The 20,327-nt window shown below is 38.5% G+C and overlaps 1 protein-coding gene across 1 annotated transcript in view; it reads right to left on the reverse strand.

The window, feature by feature from the left end:
* Positions 1 to 20,327, reverse strand: part of alk (ALK receptor tyrosine kinase) — a 582,818-nt gene that overhangs the window by 28,192 nt on the left and 534,299 nt on the right. The window contains exons 14-18 of the mRNA XM_055155128.1: positions 16,211 to 16,358; positions 8,687 to 8,797; positions 7,528 to 7,669; positions 6,140 to 6,307; positions 5,708 to 5,806 (exon numbers count right to left, since the gene is read on the reverse strand). Of these exons, the coding sequence (XP_055011103.1) occupies positions 5,708 to 5,806; positions 6,140 to 6,307; positions 7,528 to 7,669; positions 8,687 to 8,797; positions 16,211 to 16,358 (668 nt within the window). The remainder of the gene's footprint in view (positions 1 to 5,707; positions 5,807 to 6,139; positions 6,308 to 7,527; positions 7,670 to 8,686; positions 8,798 to 16,210; positions 16,359 to 20,327) is intronic.

Below are 20,327 nucleotides of genomic sequence, written 5' to 3' on the forward strand. Positions count from 1 at the left end.
TTGCTGCATGCCAGGCTTTGAAGAATGTTGAAGAAACTATCATAAACATATATATTTACAGTTCAGGTAAAGCGGTTTCTAGGCTTGAAATATTCTTAAAGGTCCTGTATAAAGCAAAATTGCCTCTTGTAAGCTTTAGGCCATGTGACAATGTTGTTACCTCCTCAAAAACAGACCTGGAGTTGTGTTTTGTTTCATTTGCACATGTCTGAATAGCAACTTATTATTAGTCTGTCTACATCTCCAAAGCTCAAAATGCTTGGTTCCACTTAGTGATGTCATGAAGGGGTAGCTAATTCATTCCCATGTTTTAGCTAGTTTGTTCCCACGTTTTAGTTAATTCGTTCCCACGTTTTAGCCAATTCGTACACATCACTACGGGGTCAGCCCATTGGTCCGAAAGCCCATTAGTCCGACCATACACACACACAGTAGAGATGCTGAATGCGCTGTAACGTGCTGAGAATAAACCGTTTGTAAATTCAGAGTGTGGATGAAATTCTCGTTCGTATAACACGAACACCATGAAGGCAAGGCAAGGCAAGGCAAGTTTATTTGTATAGCACAATTCGTACACAAAGTAATTCAAAGTGCTTTACAGAATAAGAAATACATTAAAATCATAATAAAAACAAATCAAAACATAAATAATCATGAAGATTAAAATTAAAAAAGAGAGACATAAATTGGAGAGAAGAGTGCGGAATGAAAACCTTTCAGTTATATGCACAGTTAAACAGAAATGTTTTGAGCCTGGATTTAAACAGCGTCACAGAAGAGGCCTGTCTCACATGTTCAGACTGTTCCAGGTTTTAGCTGCATGAACCTGAAACGATGACTCCCCTTGTTTAGTCCTGACTCTGGGCACCAGCAGGAGGCCGGTCCCTGAGGTCCTCAGAGTGCGATGGTTCATATGACACTAACATGTCACAGATGTACTTTGGTGCTCGGCCATGGAGAGACTTGTACACAAGCAGAGCTGCTTTAAAGTCTATTCTCTGAGGCACAGGAAGCCAGTGCAGAGACCTGAGCACAGGACTTATGTGCTCGTACTTCCTAGTTCGAGTAAGGACCCGAGCTGCAGCATTCTGGATGTTCTGCAGCTGTCTCACAGCTCGTTTGGAGAGACCAGTGAGCAGACCATTACAGTAGTCTAATCTACTGGAGACAAACGCATGGATAAGTTTCTACAAGTCTGCTTTAGACAGTAAACCTTTGATGAACACAAAGACCAGAACAAGAAAATCTACGCCGTGTCATTAGAGGCTTAAAAATATATACATGCTGCAACCGCCGAGCCAATCGCTAGGACTACACTGGGACTACACCAGGACTGGTCCAGGACTACACCAGGACTGGTCCAGGTCTACACCAGGACTGGTCCAGGACTACACCAGGACTGGTCCAGGACTACACCAGGACTGGTCCAGGACTACACCAGAAGTGCAGCCGCTAAGCCAATCGTCTATCGTTTTATGTAATAAATACACTTAAGTCACTCTCTCAGCCAGGTCTCTCATCGTTGCGGGAAAAGATGGGGAAATAGCACTTGTTTCCAGGGCAACGGATGACCTAAACGCAAGTCAAGTATTTTTCTCCCGTTTGTCCACGGCGTCCATTGCGTGTCTGAACGCAGCACAATGAGTGCATATGCATGCACGTCAGTATCCCGGTTATGATCGGTATTCCGCTCCTGGCTTAGACCTGGTTTAGTCCTATTTATAATCTGCTAATGACACAGCGTAGATTTTCTTGTTCTGGTGTGGCTCTAAACGAACAAGAATTTCACCCATACTCTGAATTTACAAACAGTTTATCCTCAGCACATTACAGCGCATCCATCATCTATTGTGTGTGTGTATGGTCGGACTAAAGGGCTTTCGTACTAATGGGATAACCCTGTAGTGAAGTGTATGAATTAACTAATGTGGGAACGAATTAACGAAAACGTGAGAACGAATTAATGAAAACGTGGGAACGAAATAATAATTTGAGGCCACAAATTAGTATCTTTTTTCATGTACGTCATCAGGTGTGCTCCCTAGAGGAAATATAAAAAGCATCAGAAATATTTTTGGACCAGGTCATTTTCTTGCATGCATATTTCCTCTTAGCTCACACTTTGAAGGTAAATGAACAGCTGCTGTGAAAACCACCACCTGTAACACGGCCTGGTCCTTGACTCCTTAAAAATCTGTATTCAGCCAAACATTCTCGGCTCCATTGGCATCAATGGCTTTATGTCTGTCCTTTCTTGGGTCTTTCAGAGCTCACAGCAGGTTGTCCGCTGTCACATGCAGGTTTGATTTAATCTGCTGTACCTGACTGCGTTGTTCAAAGCAGGGAGGAAATTACAGGAGAAACCAGTGGTGATTGTGGTTTAAAGCAAATACTCTTATAGCTGACCTTTATAAAGTGACTGCTCCTCATGATTCTCACCTCCATGTGTTACAAACTGACATCCACAGAAGTGGTTTTATTGAGCTTAACAAAAGATCATATATAGCCACAAATAAAGTCAGTGACATACTTGACATGGCCAATGCTAGCTGGAAAAAGTAAGTGCTTTGACTGAACTGTATTAAAAACATGATATTTAAAATCACCATTAAAACAGAGTTCATATTATGTGTCTATATAAAGAAAATAATTAGGTACTGAATATCAGAAAACAATTAGCAAACGCTTAAGTATTTTCCTATTTTAATTTAGCTTTTTATAAGCATATAGCAGATCTGGGCGTGTGGCTCTCGAGCCACATACGGCCCTGTGGTTGACTCTGACCGGACCCTTTAAACTAACTGGGAATTACAAAATAAACATATTTTATAATGTTACCTCATGCATGAACTAAAGCTGCTCTGCTTTTATTTTAGGTGTTTTTAAAAACACATTTTTTGTAAGGCAACCTCACTTTTTTCATTGCTTAGTCATAACATAAACTCTTACAACAGTGCTATTTACTGCTTTTATATAAGAAATACAATGAAAATGATGCAGAATCGAATTACACATATTGGCCCGGCCCTCCACATATTTTCTGTTTCTCATGTTGCTCAGCCCTGGCATATGGGCTTCAGCCATATGCATACATAGCCTAACCCTATGGGCTACAGCATGCTAAATGCTACGATAATTAACTGAACATGAAAGAGACTGTGGAAGGACTGTAGTGATAACTGCTATGTAGATTTTGGTGCTGGTTTCTTTCTTTTCTTTGTTTGAGGTGGATCTGCATTGTTGTTTGATTTTTCACATGGTTTTACACATTCTGTCACCTTCCTGATGTGGGAGAGATAAAGTCAAAACATTTAAGAAACATGACATAGTTTGAATACAAAGAAAATTTAATGTATTGTTTTTTTTTCTGTTGAGTTTTGTTCTGTTCAGATGAAGCAGACAGCAGCACCCAACATGCTCTATGTGCTTATGTTCCTCATCGTCTTCACTGCTGGAAGAGACCAGACGGGCTGCAGAATCCGGTGTACAGGATGGTGCAGTTGGCCTTTTTGCAGAAGTCACTCCCTCGTCTTCATCATCAGAAGAAAGGGTCTGTTTATCTGTGACTTTCCTGGCAGCAGAAGGGGCTGTGCGTTGCTGTTTGGAGATACTCTCCTCTGTGAGATACACACGATTACGAGCCCGGGCTGAAGGACGAGCTGCACTGGTCTCACAAAGTTCAGTGAAACAATAGTTATTGTTTTATTAAAACAATGTGCAAGTTTAATAGAAATTAAAATTGCAAATCATGTGAAAATACATAGATTTTTTTTTACCTTAGAGTTTTGAGCTCTGCAATTCTGTGGATCAGACTGAGAGGCCTATTCACTATTGCTGTGCTCCTGATGTGTGTGGACATAGGCTTTTCAGGGACCCTCACTTCTGAAGATGAACTTGAACACTGGTGCCACAGTGGTCTTTCTCTATGAAAAAGAAGGAGCATTGTGTCTTGATGGGGTTGGTGTCATTATTAAATAGGATTGTCTTCTTAAGGTGAGGTACGACTTTTGACTTTATCTTTTGGCAGACTTCAGCCAAATGCTCTGCACTGGGCTCCAGTGGAGACTTGACCACCATGGGGCAGGCGGGTTTAGGCTGAGGAGGCAAAGAGACATATGGCTTCATGTTCTGCAGATATTCAAATGTTTTCTGGCTCTTCCTCATTAAAGGAGCAGTGAGGCATTTTTTGGTTTGCTTTTATCTGAAACGATGTTTGTCTTTGTGCAGGCATCGTCAGCTTTCTTTTTAGAGGAAGCCTGCTTTCTCTTCTTGTCTTTTGTTTTCACACAGCAGTGAGAGCTGGACAGAGCAGGACCAGAAGTCAGTGCCTTCTGAAACACGAAAAAAAAAAGGATGAACATAACAGCACTATCAATTCCCTTCACTAGACCAATTAACTGTGCCTGTGTTAGTCTTGTCTTCAGATATAAGGCATTCATGTAAAATATGAACATTACACGTTCATAATGTGATTTAAAGAGTAGATCACATCTGACAGAAAAGTCACAACAACACAGAAATGACACTAACTAAAAATTACACTAAACTAAAGCTGCTGGTAATCACAAGAGTTCAAAGTAAAATGCAAGTACAATTGTTTTAACTATACTGTATTTATAACTAATGAACTAGAATGAGTCAAATTCTCACATTTTCACTGTGGTTTGTCGTATTGGGACAGTTTGTGTCAGTATACTCTTGAGAGAACTGTCTGTCTGTCTGTCTGTGTTTTTGCTCATGGACCAGAAGTATCTGAGGTGTCCAAAAATAACAGAATCTCGTATGGCCCAACATGGTTTCCCAGGATACTGGGATCAGAATGTTTGTGTCTTATCGCTGAATTTGATTATTTAAATATTTTGATTTATATGTACTTAAAAAATTGCTTTAAACATTTTAATATTGTGATGATAGCTCCTGTAGTGTCTTTGTTTTTAACTGGTTTTCTAACATTCACCATAAATGTAACACCACATTGAGTTAATAGTTTTATTCTAAGTCATTGTTAACACAAAACTTTATTTGTAAATATAAGAAATGTTTTATTTGGGTCCAGTTTCTTTATAAGGCCAAGGGAAAAAGGCTGCAGAAGAATAACATAAGAAATTAAAATAGTTCAAATTGTTTTACTTACCAATTTTTATGCACAGCAGATCCAGAAAACTTTTTCCACTCTCTGTGCTAAGAGCACGATCCATGAATGTGTCAAATCAAGTCAAGTGTCAAAAAGTCTCTATGAAAAATTTGACGATGCCATGTCTTTCAAACAAACCAGTCTTGAGGAGAGGCCTGTGCATGGGTTTAACTTTATATTATAGGTGACATTTCAAGAGTTTGACCCTTCAAAAGATGATATTTTGACTGAAATGCTACTATGGCAACTGAGCAATTTACTTTAATTTAATTTAAATTCTTCATAATAAAATATAACATGTTAGCTAATTGGAACAATGGTTTATAAAAGCATCAGACAGATCAACAACCATCATTTCAAGGTTTCAAGGTACCTTATACTGTACTAGATTATTATATTATTAAAATGTTCAATAAAAAAAATCATGTTTCTTGTCTTCTCGCTTAAAGAACGTATCATCAAACCTGTGGCACAGCCTTTGAAATTACCACCCGAACGGCTTTACTTATGCAGCACTATTGATGACAGTATCCATGGCAACTGCATTGTGGTCATGTCAGAAGTATGTCTTACCCTTCAGGGGATACAGAAACGGGTCTCCCTCCGGTCCTAGGAATGACGTCCCATCATCTCCATCATGTTTGGGATTATCATCCAGAGAGGTATTGCCTCCTACAACAAAGCATTAAGTAAAACATGTATTCTGGCTTTGTTCATTCACACTCTTCCAATATCTGTCTTACTCTTTCAATATACTGTGGTCTACTCCCTGTGGATCTGTACAAGAAACGAATAAAGAGTGTTTTATTGAGCGAACCCTGAGCTTCCTCTCCCAAGGGTACGGAGCTGTCATGTCTAAGCCTACAGAATGAATGTAGTGAGACTGGACTTCCTTGTTCCTTGATCCCTGATGCTTATGTGTGTCATGTAAGATATCAAACAGCCCACAGAGCTGAGAGACTGTGTGTATTAAACACATTATCACCGTGTTGCTTTGGTCCTTACCTCTGTAGCCTCCACCGCCACCTCCGGACATACAGCCGCCCCCGCCGCCCCCAAAGCCTCCGCGAGTCTGCCAGAACTTCTGACAGGCCTGGCCCCCGTGACCCCCCAGCACCAGAGGCCTGCCCCCCTGACTGAGGGGAAGAGTGTCATTCCAACCACCTCCTCCACCTGTCAGCACAAGACGTACAGGCCTGATATGAGAGCCATGAAAAACAAGTAGGGGAATATATAATAATATGGTTATAGGGGATTTGAGCCGGTGCTAGTTAAGTGAGAAATAACCAACAGTTCAGAGACAGTTCCTGTATTACATGTGTTTGTGTGTCTTTGGCCAAGACACTGGATTCACTTTACCAGTGAAACTGTGTTAGTAGGTCTGGGTCATGTTTCTACAGAAATATGACCCCTCAGGTAGCACTGATATTCAAGATCATTATGTATTATTTCAATGTAGTCATTGCTGTGTATGTCTGTGTGAAAAGACAGTGACAGTTATTTATATTAATCTTTAACTTATTTAAAGATGATTACGTTTATGCATACAAAGGTGTATGCAAAGTTTATGAAGCAGCCAAGTTTACAACATTCATTTAAGGGGAGTCATCTCTGTGATCGTGTTGTTAGGCTTTAACCAAACCTACCTTAGCTGGAGGGTTTTACCTGTGGTGCATGTTTTGGGTTAATATTTTCAGAGGAAACCCACCCAGACACAGGGAAAACATGCAAACTCCATACAAAAAGATGGAGTTTGGATGTTTGCCTGCTAACAAACCCAGCACCTTCTTGCTGTGCAGTGTGAGTGCTAGTCACTGTGCTGTTATTTAATCTACTGCTGCTACAAATAATTAGTGTGGAGTGTGCAACAGATCAAACTATATTCGCAGATGTAATTTTACTTATTGGAGCTTAAAATGCACTTTTAACACATTGGTTTAAAACCAACTTTGACAAAGTACTTCTCACCATAATGGAATTTAAATGATTTCTTAATGCTGCCAGACATATGCCAATTTCATTCTCCATTCAATTTTCCTACAGCTTTGAAGTGCTTCATAATCCTGCAGTCATGCCAAACATTTTGATTCACTGTGATTCCTCAAAACTGAACTTTTGCCTATAGAAAACATATCTTCTTTTTTAAAATGAAGGTTACCCTCCTTGAGATAACTATGCTACATTGATGATGCTGCTGACTGGTACGCTATGAAGCCATCCTCCTAACAACATGAGGACTTGAGGTTACTTGTGTTCTCATTATTTGTGAGAAGGATGTTTTCCCATTTGAGAGATTAGTGAGACAGTGCACCCAGACGACACTCCACATTCTACATGGTGGTCTATCACATACACAGGCTGTACACAGGCTCACTTCAAAGCTCCACGTTTACCTGCTGCGTGTGATTTCCCATTGCGGCCGGGTTGACTCAGGTCATAGTCCATCTGCTCCAGCTGAGTGTCTGATAGGCTGCTATACCCACGACCCCCTCCACCAGCAGCAATAATGAGAGGCACGTACTGGTTTCTCTCCACCTGCGTGGACATAAAGATATGATTGCAAATGTACTTGATAGGTTCCATCCACTTACACAGCATGTTAAGTGCTCCATATCACTGTATTGTATATGTAAGGCTGAATTGCAACATGTTTTAATTGGTAATCATTTGTGGATAAAATGTAAATGTTTTATTATTTTCGCTAGACATTTTTCAACACAATTTCTATTTAAAAGCCCTATTTTACACAAAACAGATTCTTGTGAGCTTTAAGACTTGTTATAATGTTACTGTCTTGACTCTAATGAAGTGTATGGAGTAAAAAATCAATGGAGCACTTCCTGTATTTCTATATGAAATCATAAATTGGTACAGTGTTTTCTGCTGAGAAGAACTCAGCTTAAATATGCAGGGTTTGTGTGTATGAATGAAACAAACAAAACTCCAGGTAAAAAACATGACAGATCAGAAAATAGCATAATATAGGCTCTTAAAATTTTGAATTGTTATTGAAATGTAACCAGCAAATGCAGCATTTTTTCACAGTAATATATAAAAAAGGGTGATGGGCCGTTTATTATTTATCTCTTAGTAGCAGAAAATGAATAGTCAGAATAGTCTTATTAGCAGAATATGTCCAGAATTTCTCTCAACTCGACAAAAAGTAACAAAATGTCAAGACAATGCGGTAGAGTGGTTGTTGATATGAAAAATTTATGTTTTGCCAGTATTATAAAATGTGTTGAAAGGGCTCTATCTTACTAGTGCAAGGAGGTAATGCCAACTTTGAACACAATTCCAGGGTTATTCTATCCAGGGTTGTTATGAATAATGAAAAATTGCTGGGAGAATTGCAGTGATAAGAAGAACGAGATTTATCAAATTAAACATTTCATGAAATAACCTTGTTTCTTTGTGGACACTGGAGCTGTGAACTCGACCACAATGAGACTATTTTAAATATTAGGCCTTTTCATTTAACCAGCTATGTAATTTTATATAACACGCTTCCAATTGTGAATTCCTCAAGAGGCTATAAACCCAGGATGTTACCTTGAACACATAGGTGGCCCCTCCTCCTCCACCACCGCCTCCTTTCACTTGAGTCTTGTTCACCATGGGTCCACTCTGTTCCTGGCAGATCTTGTTGAGCATAGCGTTAGCCTGTGGGGAGGAAGAAAGAGGTCAATTTACCCGAGAGCTGCTTTCAAACATGTTTTGTATAGTGTAAAGAAGACGGAGAGGGGGCATAATACACAACTGCCTCTGCATTGTACTGGAAAAGTCTACGGGCTGACCTGAATATCACTTCATACAGCGGAATAAGGTTACTTAAGCAGTCACACAGACAAACAAAATGGTATGCACAAAGTATATAGCTGTGCTTTATTTACTTTATATACAATTTTGGAAGAATGTGTATTTTAAAATTCTAATAAGATAATATTTGCAGGGCCTTATCTCTATTTAAATATTTTATCTTAGGTTTTTCAGTTTTGTAAAAGCATTTAGATATATTCAGTAGCAGCAACAGCAGCAGCAGTAGTAGTAGCAATAATAGTAGCAGTAATAATAGTAACAGTAATACATTATTAGTAGTTTAGATATAGTAGTTGCTGTAGCAATGGTAGTAGTGGTAGTAGTAATGGCAGAAGTAGTAGTAAAGTAATAGCAGGTTTAACAGTAGTAGCAGCAGCTGTGGTAGTAGTAGCAGTAGTAATAGTAGTAGTAGTAGTAGAAGTAGTAGTAGCAGTAACAGGAGTAGTCGTATTTGTAGTAGTAGTGGCAGTTGTTGTAAATAGTAGTAGTAGTAGTAGCAGTAGTATTTGTAGTAGTGGCAGTAGTTGTAGTAGTAGTAGTAGCAGTAGTAGTAGTTGTAGTAGTGGTGCCAGTAGTTGTAGTAGTAGTGGCAGTAATAGTAATAGTATTAGTAGTAGTATTTGTAGTAGTAGTGGCAGTATTTGTAGTAGTAGTGGCAGTAGTTGTAGTAGTAGTGGCAGTAGTTGTAGTAGTAGTGGCAGTAGTTGTAGTAGTAGTAGCAGTAGCAGTAGTTGTAGTTGTAGTAGCAGTAGGAGTAGTAGTGGCAGTAATAGTAGTAGTAGCAGTAGCAGTAGTTGTAGTAGCAGTAGCAGTAGTAGTGGCAGTAATAGTAGTAGTAGTAGTAGAAGTAGTTGTAGTAGCAGTAGCAGTAGTAGTGGCAGTAATAGTAGTAGTAGTAGTAGCAGTAGTTGTAGTAGCAGTAGCAGTAGTAGTGGCAGTAATAGTAGTAGTAGTAGTGGCAGTAGTTGTAGTAGTAGTAGTAGCAGTAGTTGTAGTAGTAGTAGCAATAGTAGCAGTAGCAGTAGTTGTAGTAGCAGTAGCAGTAGTAGTAGTAGTAGCAGTAGCAGTAGTAGTAGCAGTAGCAGTAGCAGTAGTAGTGGCAGTAGTTGTAGTAGTAGTAGCAGAAACAGCACTGGTAATAGCAGCATTAACAGTAGAAGTAGTAGTATTTTGGACCTTCATTTGAACTGTGTATTTATCAACATCACTGTCATCCTCGTCCATTACATCCCAATGGAGGAAATGTCCATTAATTCATCACATAAATAAACACAGCACTGGGTGGTTGTACTGAAACGCGGCCTCTGTGAAGATAGAACTGGACATTTTGTTGGCAAATGTTGCACACCCGGAGACAGTGCCATGGTGGAGGCTGTTGTGTGAATGTGTGTGTGTGTGTGTACTCCCGCTGCAGAGCCTGAAGCCAGCACTACACGCTGTGAGAGGGCAACGGTTTGCTGCTCCAAATCAGGCCCAGACTCTGCTCCCTTGGCTGTCTGGTGTTTCTGTTGGTCTGATTTGAGAGGAGTGTGCAGGACTGGTGTAATAGACTTTGGTGTAAGAGACAGTTGGAAGGGAAGTGTTTTCATATCAGATCAAATGAAAAAATATATATATATATAATGTGTGTATATATATATATATATATATATATATATATATATATATATATATATATATATATATATATATATATATATATATATATATATATATATATATAATATATATATATATTAGTATTACTTTTTTTAAATGTATGTAATGTATGTAAATGTGTAGTATGGGGCCCAGTAATGCTCCCTACTGTGTGGTGGTAAGCTACTCTTATAGACACACCTGCCCTGATGCAAACTGACGGAAGTGAGGCTGCCAATCTGTACCACCCGGATTGACAGAATTGAAAGAATTTCTCAATTTTGTCCTGGACTTTGCACAAGGCCCCCATAAAACTATAAAACATGTCATTAAACATGTTCACTATACACCAATAAAGCATAAAATTATGTAACTAACTAACCAAGTAACTAACCAGCTAACCAACCATCATCTGTATCATAATCATAAAATTGTAATATTCTGATGTGCAAAATTATGGTCAGTTCACTTAAACTCACACAAGATTCATTTATCTAAAAAGATATCTTGACAATGTTGCTGGATCATGTCTATTGAAAACCAAAAGTAGGCGTAACTTTCCATGTTGTGAGTGACATTTGTTGGGGCATTCAGATGTCTGTGCACAGTCTCGTCGTCTCCCTCTGCCTCCAGTCTGTTTTGTGTCTGCCGCCTCTGCCTTTCAAGTGGTCGACCAGGGGAACAACAGGATGTTTGGAGACGGTATGTGAATGTGCATGTGGCCTGGAGGACGCGCACGCACAGAGTTGGCGCTTCTCAGGGCTACGGGGGGATCATTTTGCTCCGGAGGGAGGCTATAGGTGTGAGAGAAGCACGGCACTCCACGGCACAAATCACTTTGAGCTGGTGCTTTGGAGAGCCGCTGTCTGCGCCTGTCAGTGCGGAGGGGAAATAACAGGAACCTTAAATGACTTCAGTCTCACTTTGAAGCAGCCGAGTCCCCCATGCACCCGCCGTATGAACACTCACGACACTGGTGTTTGAAAACTAATAATGCGATGACAGTGGTGTGGGGCGCTGCCAGTTCTGTGATGCAACCGCCACTGAAAACACGCTCTTATAGTGGACTTTTAAGCTTTTTATTCATAGGATCACCTTGTTTAAATACATGCCTGCCCACACCAGTACTGACTGACAAACCTTTTGATGTAGTTAAGTACCGTTTATATTTTTGTGCTTTGTTATTATATTATATTGTGATGTGTGAGCTGCTGTGTTCAATTAATTTCCCTTGTGGATCAATAAAATTTGTCTAGTAAGTAAGCACATGTTAATACCTAGAGAAAATAGCCTACTTATATATATTCTTTTGTGTTGAAAATGATAGTTTATTGTCTAAGAAAAGGATTTGTATTAACACTGAGGAATTATAATCAGTATTGAGGATCAAACCTTTTCCAAATTTAAGTATCCTGACAACAGTCCTGTCTTATATTCTTACAACAGGCCCATTTTTATATTAGGACAAATATTATCTGCAAGTACTTCTACATGCACCTCAATGCAAAAATGTGCTAATTAAAACATTAAAGTTGACGTGTGTATAAGTGCTTATCACAGCTTAAGAGCAAGCTATTAGAATATTAGGCCACATTCATCATAATGCATTCAGCTCCAGTGTTTGTCTTCCTTTCTGCCGTCTTTATTCATTTAACATACACTAAATCAAGCTGTAATCCCTTTATGCATTTCTCAAAGCACCTGTCAAAGATAACCAGCCATTAGCAAAACTCATTTATTCTAATGTATTATTCGCTTTGAAAAATGCATGACTTATATTCGGTTTGCTTTTATTATACCTACAGTTTTTGTGTTCTCATGACCAGTGGTTCTGAAACCCGTCAAACTAAGAAACAATGTAATTAATGGACTAAACCAAAGCCAAAAGTTATAGACTTGAATGCAAAATTGTATGTTTTTGACTAGTTTTAGAAGAAGATTAAATCACTTGATGGACCAAGAACATTTCACTTGTTACAATATATTTCTGACATTTTAATTAAATCTTTCTTACTACAAACTTATCTGTTAATCGGGTACTTTCACTTCTTTCATTTTCTTGTTTCAACCCAAAGTATTGTAAAATAATTCAAAGCAACTATATAAGTCGAATAAGTCAGGTTATATAAAGCAAAGGCAGTGAAATATGAAATATAGTTACACTGTTCAAATGCAGATTCAAATACTGTCATTTCCCCCCATGCTTTTCCTGTTCAGAGTAAGACAGATAATGAAGGAAAAATAACCTACAGGCAAACCTAACTTTATCAAATTTTAATACCCGAGTTGCACAATATATTTCAATCAAATCATAATTTGAATTACTCGAATTACCAAGCCACAAAGTTTACCAATATTTAGGTAATAGAACGTCAACAAACAATAAAAAATAAATTTTTCATGGTTTGAAAGGTGCTAATATTGTATTTTATATCTATACAAACATGTAGCAAAATGATGTGATTCTTGAATTGATTTGGCTTTTCATATTTCAGTCTTCATATTCAGTCATTCAGTCTTCTCTGGAATATTAATGTGCCTGAATACTGATTTGAAAACATAAACTGCAAATCTAATTGCCATCGTCTGAAAACTCAAAAATTTATTTTTTCCAAAAATCTTGCAGCTCTAACAACCATCTTTACAAAGTGAACCTACTCCACCAACACTCGTCCACTCTTTCTTCACACACTATTACTTATACTCCACGCTCTTGGGCCGCTGATGAGCACCAGACCTGCATATCTAACCCATTTTCTCCCACTTTGAGCTGCAGGATGATGTGTTAGCTTTGAAACATTTAAATAGTGCATGATGGATGGTTTCATTGGCGACTTGAGGGATTGGGGAGGTTTTAGTCTCAGAGTGGTGAACTGTGAGGGGAAACACACCACTGCACGCTCTGCCAGGAACAGAGAGAGACAGAGAGAGAAAGAGAGAGAGACAGAGAGGAAGAGAGAGAGAGGGGCATGATGGATGACAGCCACCCCTCGGCAAAAACAACCAGAAGAGGGCTTAAGACAGGCAACAGGGAAATCCAGTGCGGGCTTCATTGAGCTCGGCCAGTCAGACAGAGCCCCCCGAGGCGTGAGGGCAGCAGATTCATGGTCTCTAAGTGAGGATGGCACAACAAGGCTGACCACCAACTCTCAATGTCAAAAACACTGGACTTTGGGAGAGAATGGGAGGAGCAGAGGGAGTATTGCAGCGTAGTGTCAGTTGAGTCCTGTTTTATTGAGTTAGATCAACAAAAGGCTGGACATTTATTTTTGATTGTTTTATTCTATTGCAAGTTAATTTAGTATCAGTTTGTATTTCATTTGTGGAAATAAGGATCGCAACTGAGAAGTAATGTGGCAATATGAAAACATGGGGAAAATCTATTTTACTTTAGGGAATCAGTTACCTAGAGTGCACTGCATTACGTATGAGCCAGATGCCCTTCTTTATTGTCCCCGTAGGAAGTTTTGTCTTCTGAATTTGACCATATTTCAATGACGTTGGGGTAACCTGATAGGAGCAGAGGGCGCCAAAATGCTTCGCCCAAGGACCCATCTTTCTTTTATTGATTTATTCAGTCTCAAAGATGTCTGCCCTGGCTTAGTCCTGGTCTTGTTTAGTCCAGGTTTAGTTCTGGTCTGACCTGTTACACTAGGTTAGTGCTTGTTTAGTTCCAATTTTGACATGAGAGTGAACACACCTATGCATACTGAACAATTTATATGACAAATTAAGTGGTAAATATGTAAAACAGAGATCAACTGTTTCATTTTTCACGGCCGGTGAGATTTACCAATATTTCTGGGCTGATATGCAAGGCCAATTTAGATTCTATCCCAATTTTTTGTAATTTTAAATCACTAAAAACTTAGTCACAGAACTGATAAGAGAGCAGTGTAGTCACATTTTCATCAGTAATCTATTTGCACTCAAGTGTTTAAATAAAGCTTTTAGTCTGCAAAGGCTGGTCGCCCAAAATAAAATATCGTCCTGTGCTGGAGTTTTAAGGCCAAGGTCCAAATATCAACCAGATATCAGCCAACCAGGATATCGGTCAGTAAAATTTGGACTATAACAGAGTCTAGTATCTAATGTTAGAAAAGAAAAGAGAGTTTGAGTCATCTTTGCTTGTACACCTGCTTCTAGCAACAGGCTGTGGTAAAATATGTTGCAGTACCGTTATGATTTAGCTTGCAATTAGTTGAGTGGCTGCATTTAGACAGAGGGCAGCTGCATTTGAAGGCCCTGGAAATCCATATTCTGGGGAAAAGACCATCCAAGCAAACACCACAGTTTTTATTCTGAACTCAATGCATTTTTATCTCTACAAAAACTCTGTCCTATGAAATGAACATTGCTGTGAACTTTGACAGTGGAAAAAAATAACAGAAACACAATGGTTACTTATGCCATCAACATTCACTAGGGGTGTGATGCTAACTGGAGGTACTACTCAATCTGAAATAAACAGGACCATGAAAGCTCGTATTGCTCACGGACTCCTGAAAATATGCTGTTAGCATCCATTTTGTATTTTGTATTTTTTTTCTTGAAACTTTTTGGCAGTGTTTGCTAATATGTGTCTTGTATCATAATGCTACCTACTAAGGATGTAACAATAACCAAAATATTGTGTTATCGTATTGTCAAAGTTCTCACAATAATATCATGGATCATCACAATATATCGAATTACAAGTCTCGTTGCTTAAATGAAGAGTTATGGTGCAGCAATAGCAAAAAGGACAGAGGGAACTACAGTACATAGATCCTTTGCTCCATTTCAGTGTAGACTACAAGAAGAAATAACAGTTCTAAGCACTTTTAAGTCTTAGTTCTTTGGATTAAGCCATTTTCAAAGGAAAAAGCAGCATATAATAGTTTTAGCCTCCACAAAATATCGCAATAAATATTGTACTGTGAGATTTGGATATTGTTACATCCCTAATCGTGAGCCTCCACACAATACCTTGAGCTTTCCCACGATATCACAATAAATATCGCACTGTGAGGTCCATACAGTGATGATATCGTATTGTGAGACTTGGATATCGTTACACCTCTAGTAGCTACATGTAGAACACCCCCAGCGAGTCAGCAGTTGTCTAAAGTTATTTTCATAACTTCATATTTTACCATTTCACAAACTGACCAGCGATCACAATGGCTCCGCATCAACAGTAGACCAATAAGCCAAACTGCTAATAGGGCTATTGAATAAAAGCTAATAACTAACATTACAGTGGATGGTTTACTTTCAGATAACATATCTCCACTATAACGTTGAGTGATGGTTCTTCCTTCGCCATTCCACTGCCCTAACTGTCACAGCGTGTAGGCAGCGGTATAATTCAGTTTGGCCTGTTAGCAGCTTAAAGTCCAACTCCGGAGTCATTTGGAAAAAAAGACGGAGGATTTGCGACGCCATAAACAAGAAATATATTTGGTCTGCGGCTCCAAAATGCTGAATCACTTCCCCATATAGAGCTATTTCACACCAGATTCATAAATTGAATTTCCTATTAACATAATTAAAAGGGTGAGTTTGTCTTATCATCTGACATTACGGACCTTGGGGATGGTATTTATGAAGTTGTTGGGAGTTACGGAGTGGACTCACATTGGGGCAAGCATCTTCTCCTTGTTGTCCCACCAGGATGTAGAGCAGGTCCCCTTTCTTCAACAGGAAGTCCCCCGTAATGTAGACTCCGTGGGACCGACTCATGGCCAGGACACTGCGCCCGCCGGCTGCACCGTACGCCGTGATTCTGTCAACATTCAAACACAAACAAAAACAAGAGCCAATTCAGCTCGTTAGCATGCTAATTATCTTAATGGCAGCGAGAATGGGGCGCTTGATGGTTCTTTGAGCTCTGTAGTGCTGTTGAGTTGGTGTACAGGAAAATAAGCTAAAAGGCAGAGGCAGGGATGAGACAGGGATAAGATGAAGCAGAGGAAGACGAAGTACATCGTACTGAAGTACATACATTAAATAAAATACACAAATATTCAAGTATAGTCTACTAATAAAAATAATTAAATTGTTAATTATGATTACTTATGCCTACAGTCTCTCTTTTTTAACTTCTATTTGTTCTACTTTTGATGACAATGATTTCAACACTATTTCATGATGGCTAGAGCAGACCCTCATTTGGGTCGCAAGAGATTTTTTTGGGGGGTCGTCTCGTCATCTGCATTGTGCACAGAATTTCCACGTACCCCCGCTCCTCACTTCTTCTGCTGTTTTTCCTGGTTTAAAACTTGAGTATCATATTTTCTGGACTATAAGCCACACTTAAGATCCCTTAATTTACTGAAAAATCAACAGTGCGCTTTATAATCCAGTGCGCCTTATGTATTAATTCTGGTTGTGCTTACTGACCTCGAACCAAGATTCACATACATCACGTATATTCCACTGAGTCGTTTTCTTTAGTCCAACAGAAGCTGATGCATCAGGGCACAAGGAGCGAGCTGTTTTTTTTTTTTTTTAAATCATTTATAGTTTATGCAAATGAGTCATGTGGTTTTAAGTTTTATTTCGGTAAAACGTAGACAAATGTGCACAAAGCTGCATTAAACACTTTATTACTCAATGTATATTTGAATTAGGGATGGGCATTCGGTGAAATTTTCTTAATCGATCGTCGGAAGAATTAACGATAGATTATCGATTAATCATTAATGTTTTTATATTAAAATTATCATCATTATTATTACTATCTGCACTACTAATCTGCATAAATAAATTCAACTTTACGACATATAAACTGTAACGACTCTAGAGCCACGTCAATCCGTTTGAGATTATAATGTGTTTAATGCAGTTTTGATGAATGAAGAATGAAGAATGAATAATGCTGAATAATGCTCTGTAAAGCATCTTTGGGGACAAAAAATGTATGTGAAAAGCGCTATATAAATAAAGACTTACTTATAATCTGGTGTGACTTACAGTCTGAAAAATACAGTCATACGGTAATACTAATTGTTCAGTGCAACACTCAGTCAAGGATAAAATATCCTCATTAATGTTCAATAACAGTCACAAATGTATTTTGTGATTTATTAATAATGTCTATTGACTTGGGCGTGAAGGTTTGTGACTTGTAAAACATGGGTCCCTGGAAAAAGTTTGGGAAACACTGGGCTAGAATTGCTATTTATGCTACAACAACCATTATGGCACTACCGCAATAGTACTAACTTTCCATACAACTACTCCTCCACCTCCTCTTTCTACTACTACACCTCCTCTTACTCCTACTACTTCTACTCTACTACTACAACACTCTTGCTACTACTTTTCTTGTACAAAACATCACTTTGCATCCCTGTCACATACATTCTGCGTTATAACACTTATACAAAAGAGTAACCCGAGGCAACAAAACAATAACTCTGCATTTCTTCTACCATTTCATTTAATAAAAAAACAAATTGAATTCCCAAACTCTTACAGCACCTATTTTGGATTCAAATAGTTGACCTTGCATAGTTTGTCAAGAGCCACATGGGGATGCGCACACACACACACCTTTGCGACAATTTTATCGCTCCAGTTTGTCTTGCCTATAAAAAAAAAAAAAAAAAAAAAAAAAAGATAGAAAATGTGTGTTTTTGTTGCTCTTGTATATTCCTCTTGTCGGCGTTGGGGCTTGGAACCGGTGGAAGCTGCAGCCTACCTCAGCTGTTTGCCTAATGACTGTAGGGAGTCCTCTTTATATGCCACCCAAACCAGGACACATCAAACTAACTCTAGAGCCTGTACAGTCACTATCAGAGGACTCTCATTCACGCTGCTGTCATCCAGTACACACTCCAGGGTTTCTGGCTGTACCTGTATAGAGAACATGTTTTTGAGTATGTGTGGGAGACATTTTGGGAACATTTTTGTGCATATTTAAGGGCCAAGGACAACTTACATGAAATAAAATATGCAAATGACCCCCTTAAAGCCTGCTCTGTTTTGGACTATTTAATTTGCATAATTTGACTACAGAGCATCGCAATCATTTCCAAAGCCAATTAATATATTTTTTTTTTTACCAAAACAAGGCTGAGAACATTGGTTTTGCAATTTGCGTAGTTCTGTTAATTAGCTCGCATTTATAGATTTCTTCTTGAAATACTGCAATAATGAGATATCTGCTCCTCAGTATCAACTATCAATTACTGACTTTAATATCTTCTTTTAAATATAAAATTCTTTGCTCTCAATAAGAAAATAAGAAGTGTCTTCATATGTAGTGGAACGCCATTATATATCTGTATTCAGTTTGCAATCCAGGGTCAACAAATCGGTTAAACTACCTCACAATATGCAGAGTAGGACTGAATTATTTTGGATTTCACAGTTTGGATGATTTTTATGACAAGCATTGCAAATGTGATAAAATTTGGAATTTATGTTTTAATATTAGGTTGTGTTCAAAGTTTAAACTTTACATATGAAATCTTTCAGGAGAGTAAACATTTGAAAATAGACATAAATCTTAACTGCTAAACTAATACGAGATTCACATTTCAGAACTTGTTTGTCTAGTGGCCTATGCTACAGGCGTGCAGGTTTTATGCGTAATAAAAGCAAATGATGTTACTTAAAGGTCAATTATTATGAAAGATTGACTCTCGTGAGCTTTAAGCCATGTTAGAATACCTCCTCAAAAATGTATCTGAAGTTGTGTTTTGTTTCTTTCACATATTATGTTAGAGTACTCCTTTATTATTAGCCTTTCTACAACTTCAAAGCTCAAAATGCTCTGTTCCAGCTTGTGATGCCATGTAGTCGTAGTTTTTAAATTCACAGCCCCTTTTACCTTTTGTTCAGTGGAGATTGACAGTTCCAGGGCTGAAATTATTCAAACAATTCTAGTGAATGTATATGGAGTTTAAAAACACTGGAGCACATGACATCACAAGGTGGAAGAGAGTGTTTTTCCATTTGAGAGAAGAACTCTTTGTGTAATAAACATGTGTAAATTAAACAAAACACAGCTCCAGCTATATTTGTGATGAGGAACATCATAACATAGATCAAAAATAGCGTATTATGGGACCTTCAACTTAAATAACTGCAGTTTTTATGATTTTATTTTATTTATTTATTTTTATTGCGAACATTACAATTGTGATAAATCCTGCAGACTTAAAGCAGACACACTAGTATCTTGAAACATCCAGTTAATTCAGTACACTTGACACACTAATTTATGCAGGCTTGGGAGTTGCACCTTTACCTTTTGTATCAGGATAACTCAAAAAAGGATGAATAACTAATTTAAAATAACATTTTAGTATTTTAACAAACATGAAAGAGATAATAGCAGTGTTCTTGAGTCAAATCCAAGTTTAACCGTTTTATATTTGTCATAACAGCCTGGAGTAAGTCTATTGATTTGCCCACTAAACAAAAGGAGGTTGGAGCTTTAGTCTCAACGTGCTACATATTTGGAGGTCCAGCTGGTGAAGTGTTTAAAGTGCCGAGGGCCACATGGAGACAAGTGGGTAGGCGTGTTTTTTTTTTCCCTTTTCGTATTTGGATTTGGGTAGCAGAGACAGGTGTAGCGTGTGAATCATATATAGCAGTCATTACTCTGGTCCGGGCTCGGCGTGCAGCCCTGGGATAGTGAGATGTCTCTGTTTGCTGGGGGAAGATGGATGTGCGCAGCAGAGTGCGAGTGGGCGAGAGGAAGAGAAAATGATGCAGAAATACTCAGGATCCTGATGCCTGA

Source organism: Boleophthalmus pectinirostris, unplaced genomic scaffold (assembly GCF_026225935.1).
Source record: "Boleophthalmus pectinirostris isolate CB_2022bp ecotype Guang Dong unplaced genomic scaffold, ASM2622593v1 HiC_scaffold_10, whole genome shotgun sequence".
Lineage (NCBI taxonomy): Eukaryota > Metazoa > Chordata > Actinopteri > Gobiiformes > Gobiidae > Boleophthalmus > Boleophthalmus pectinirostris.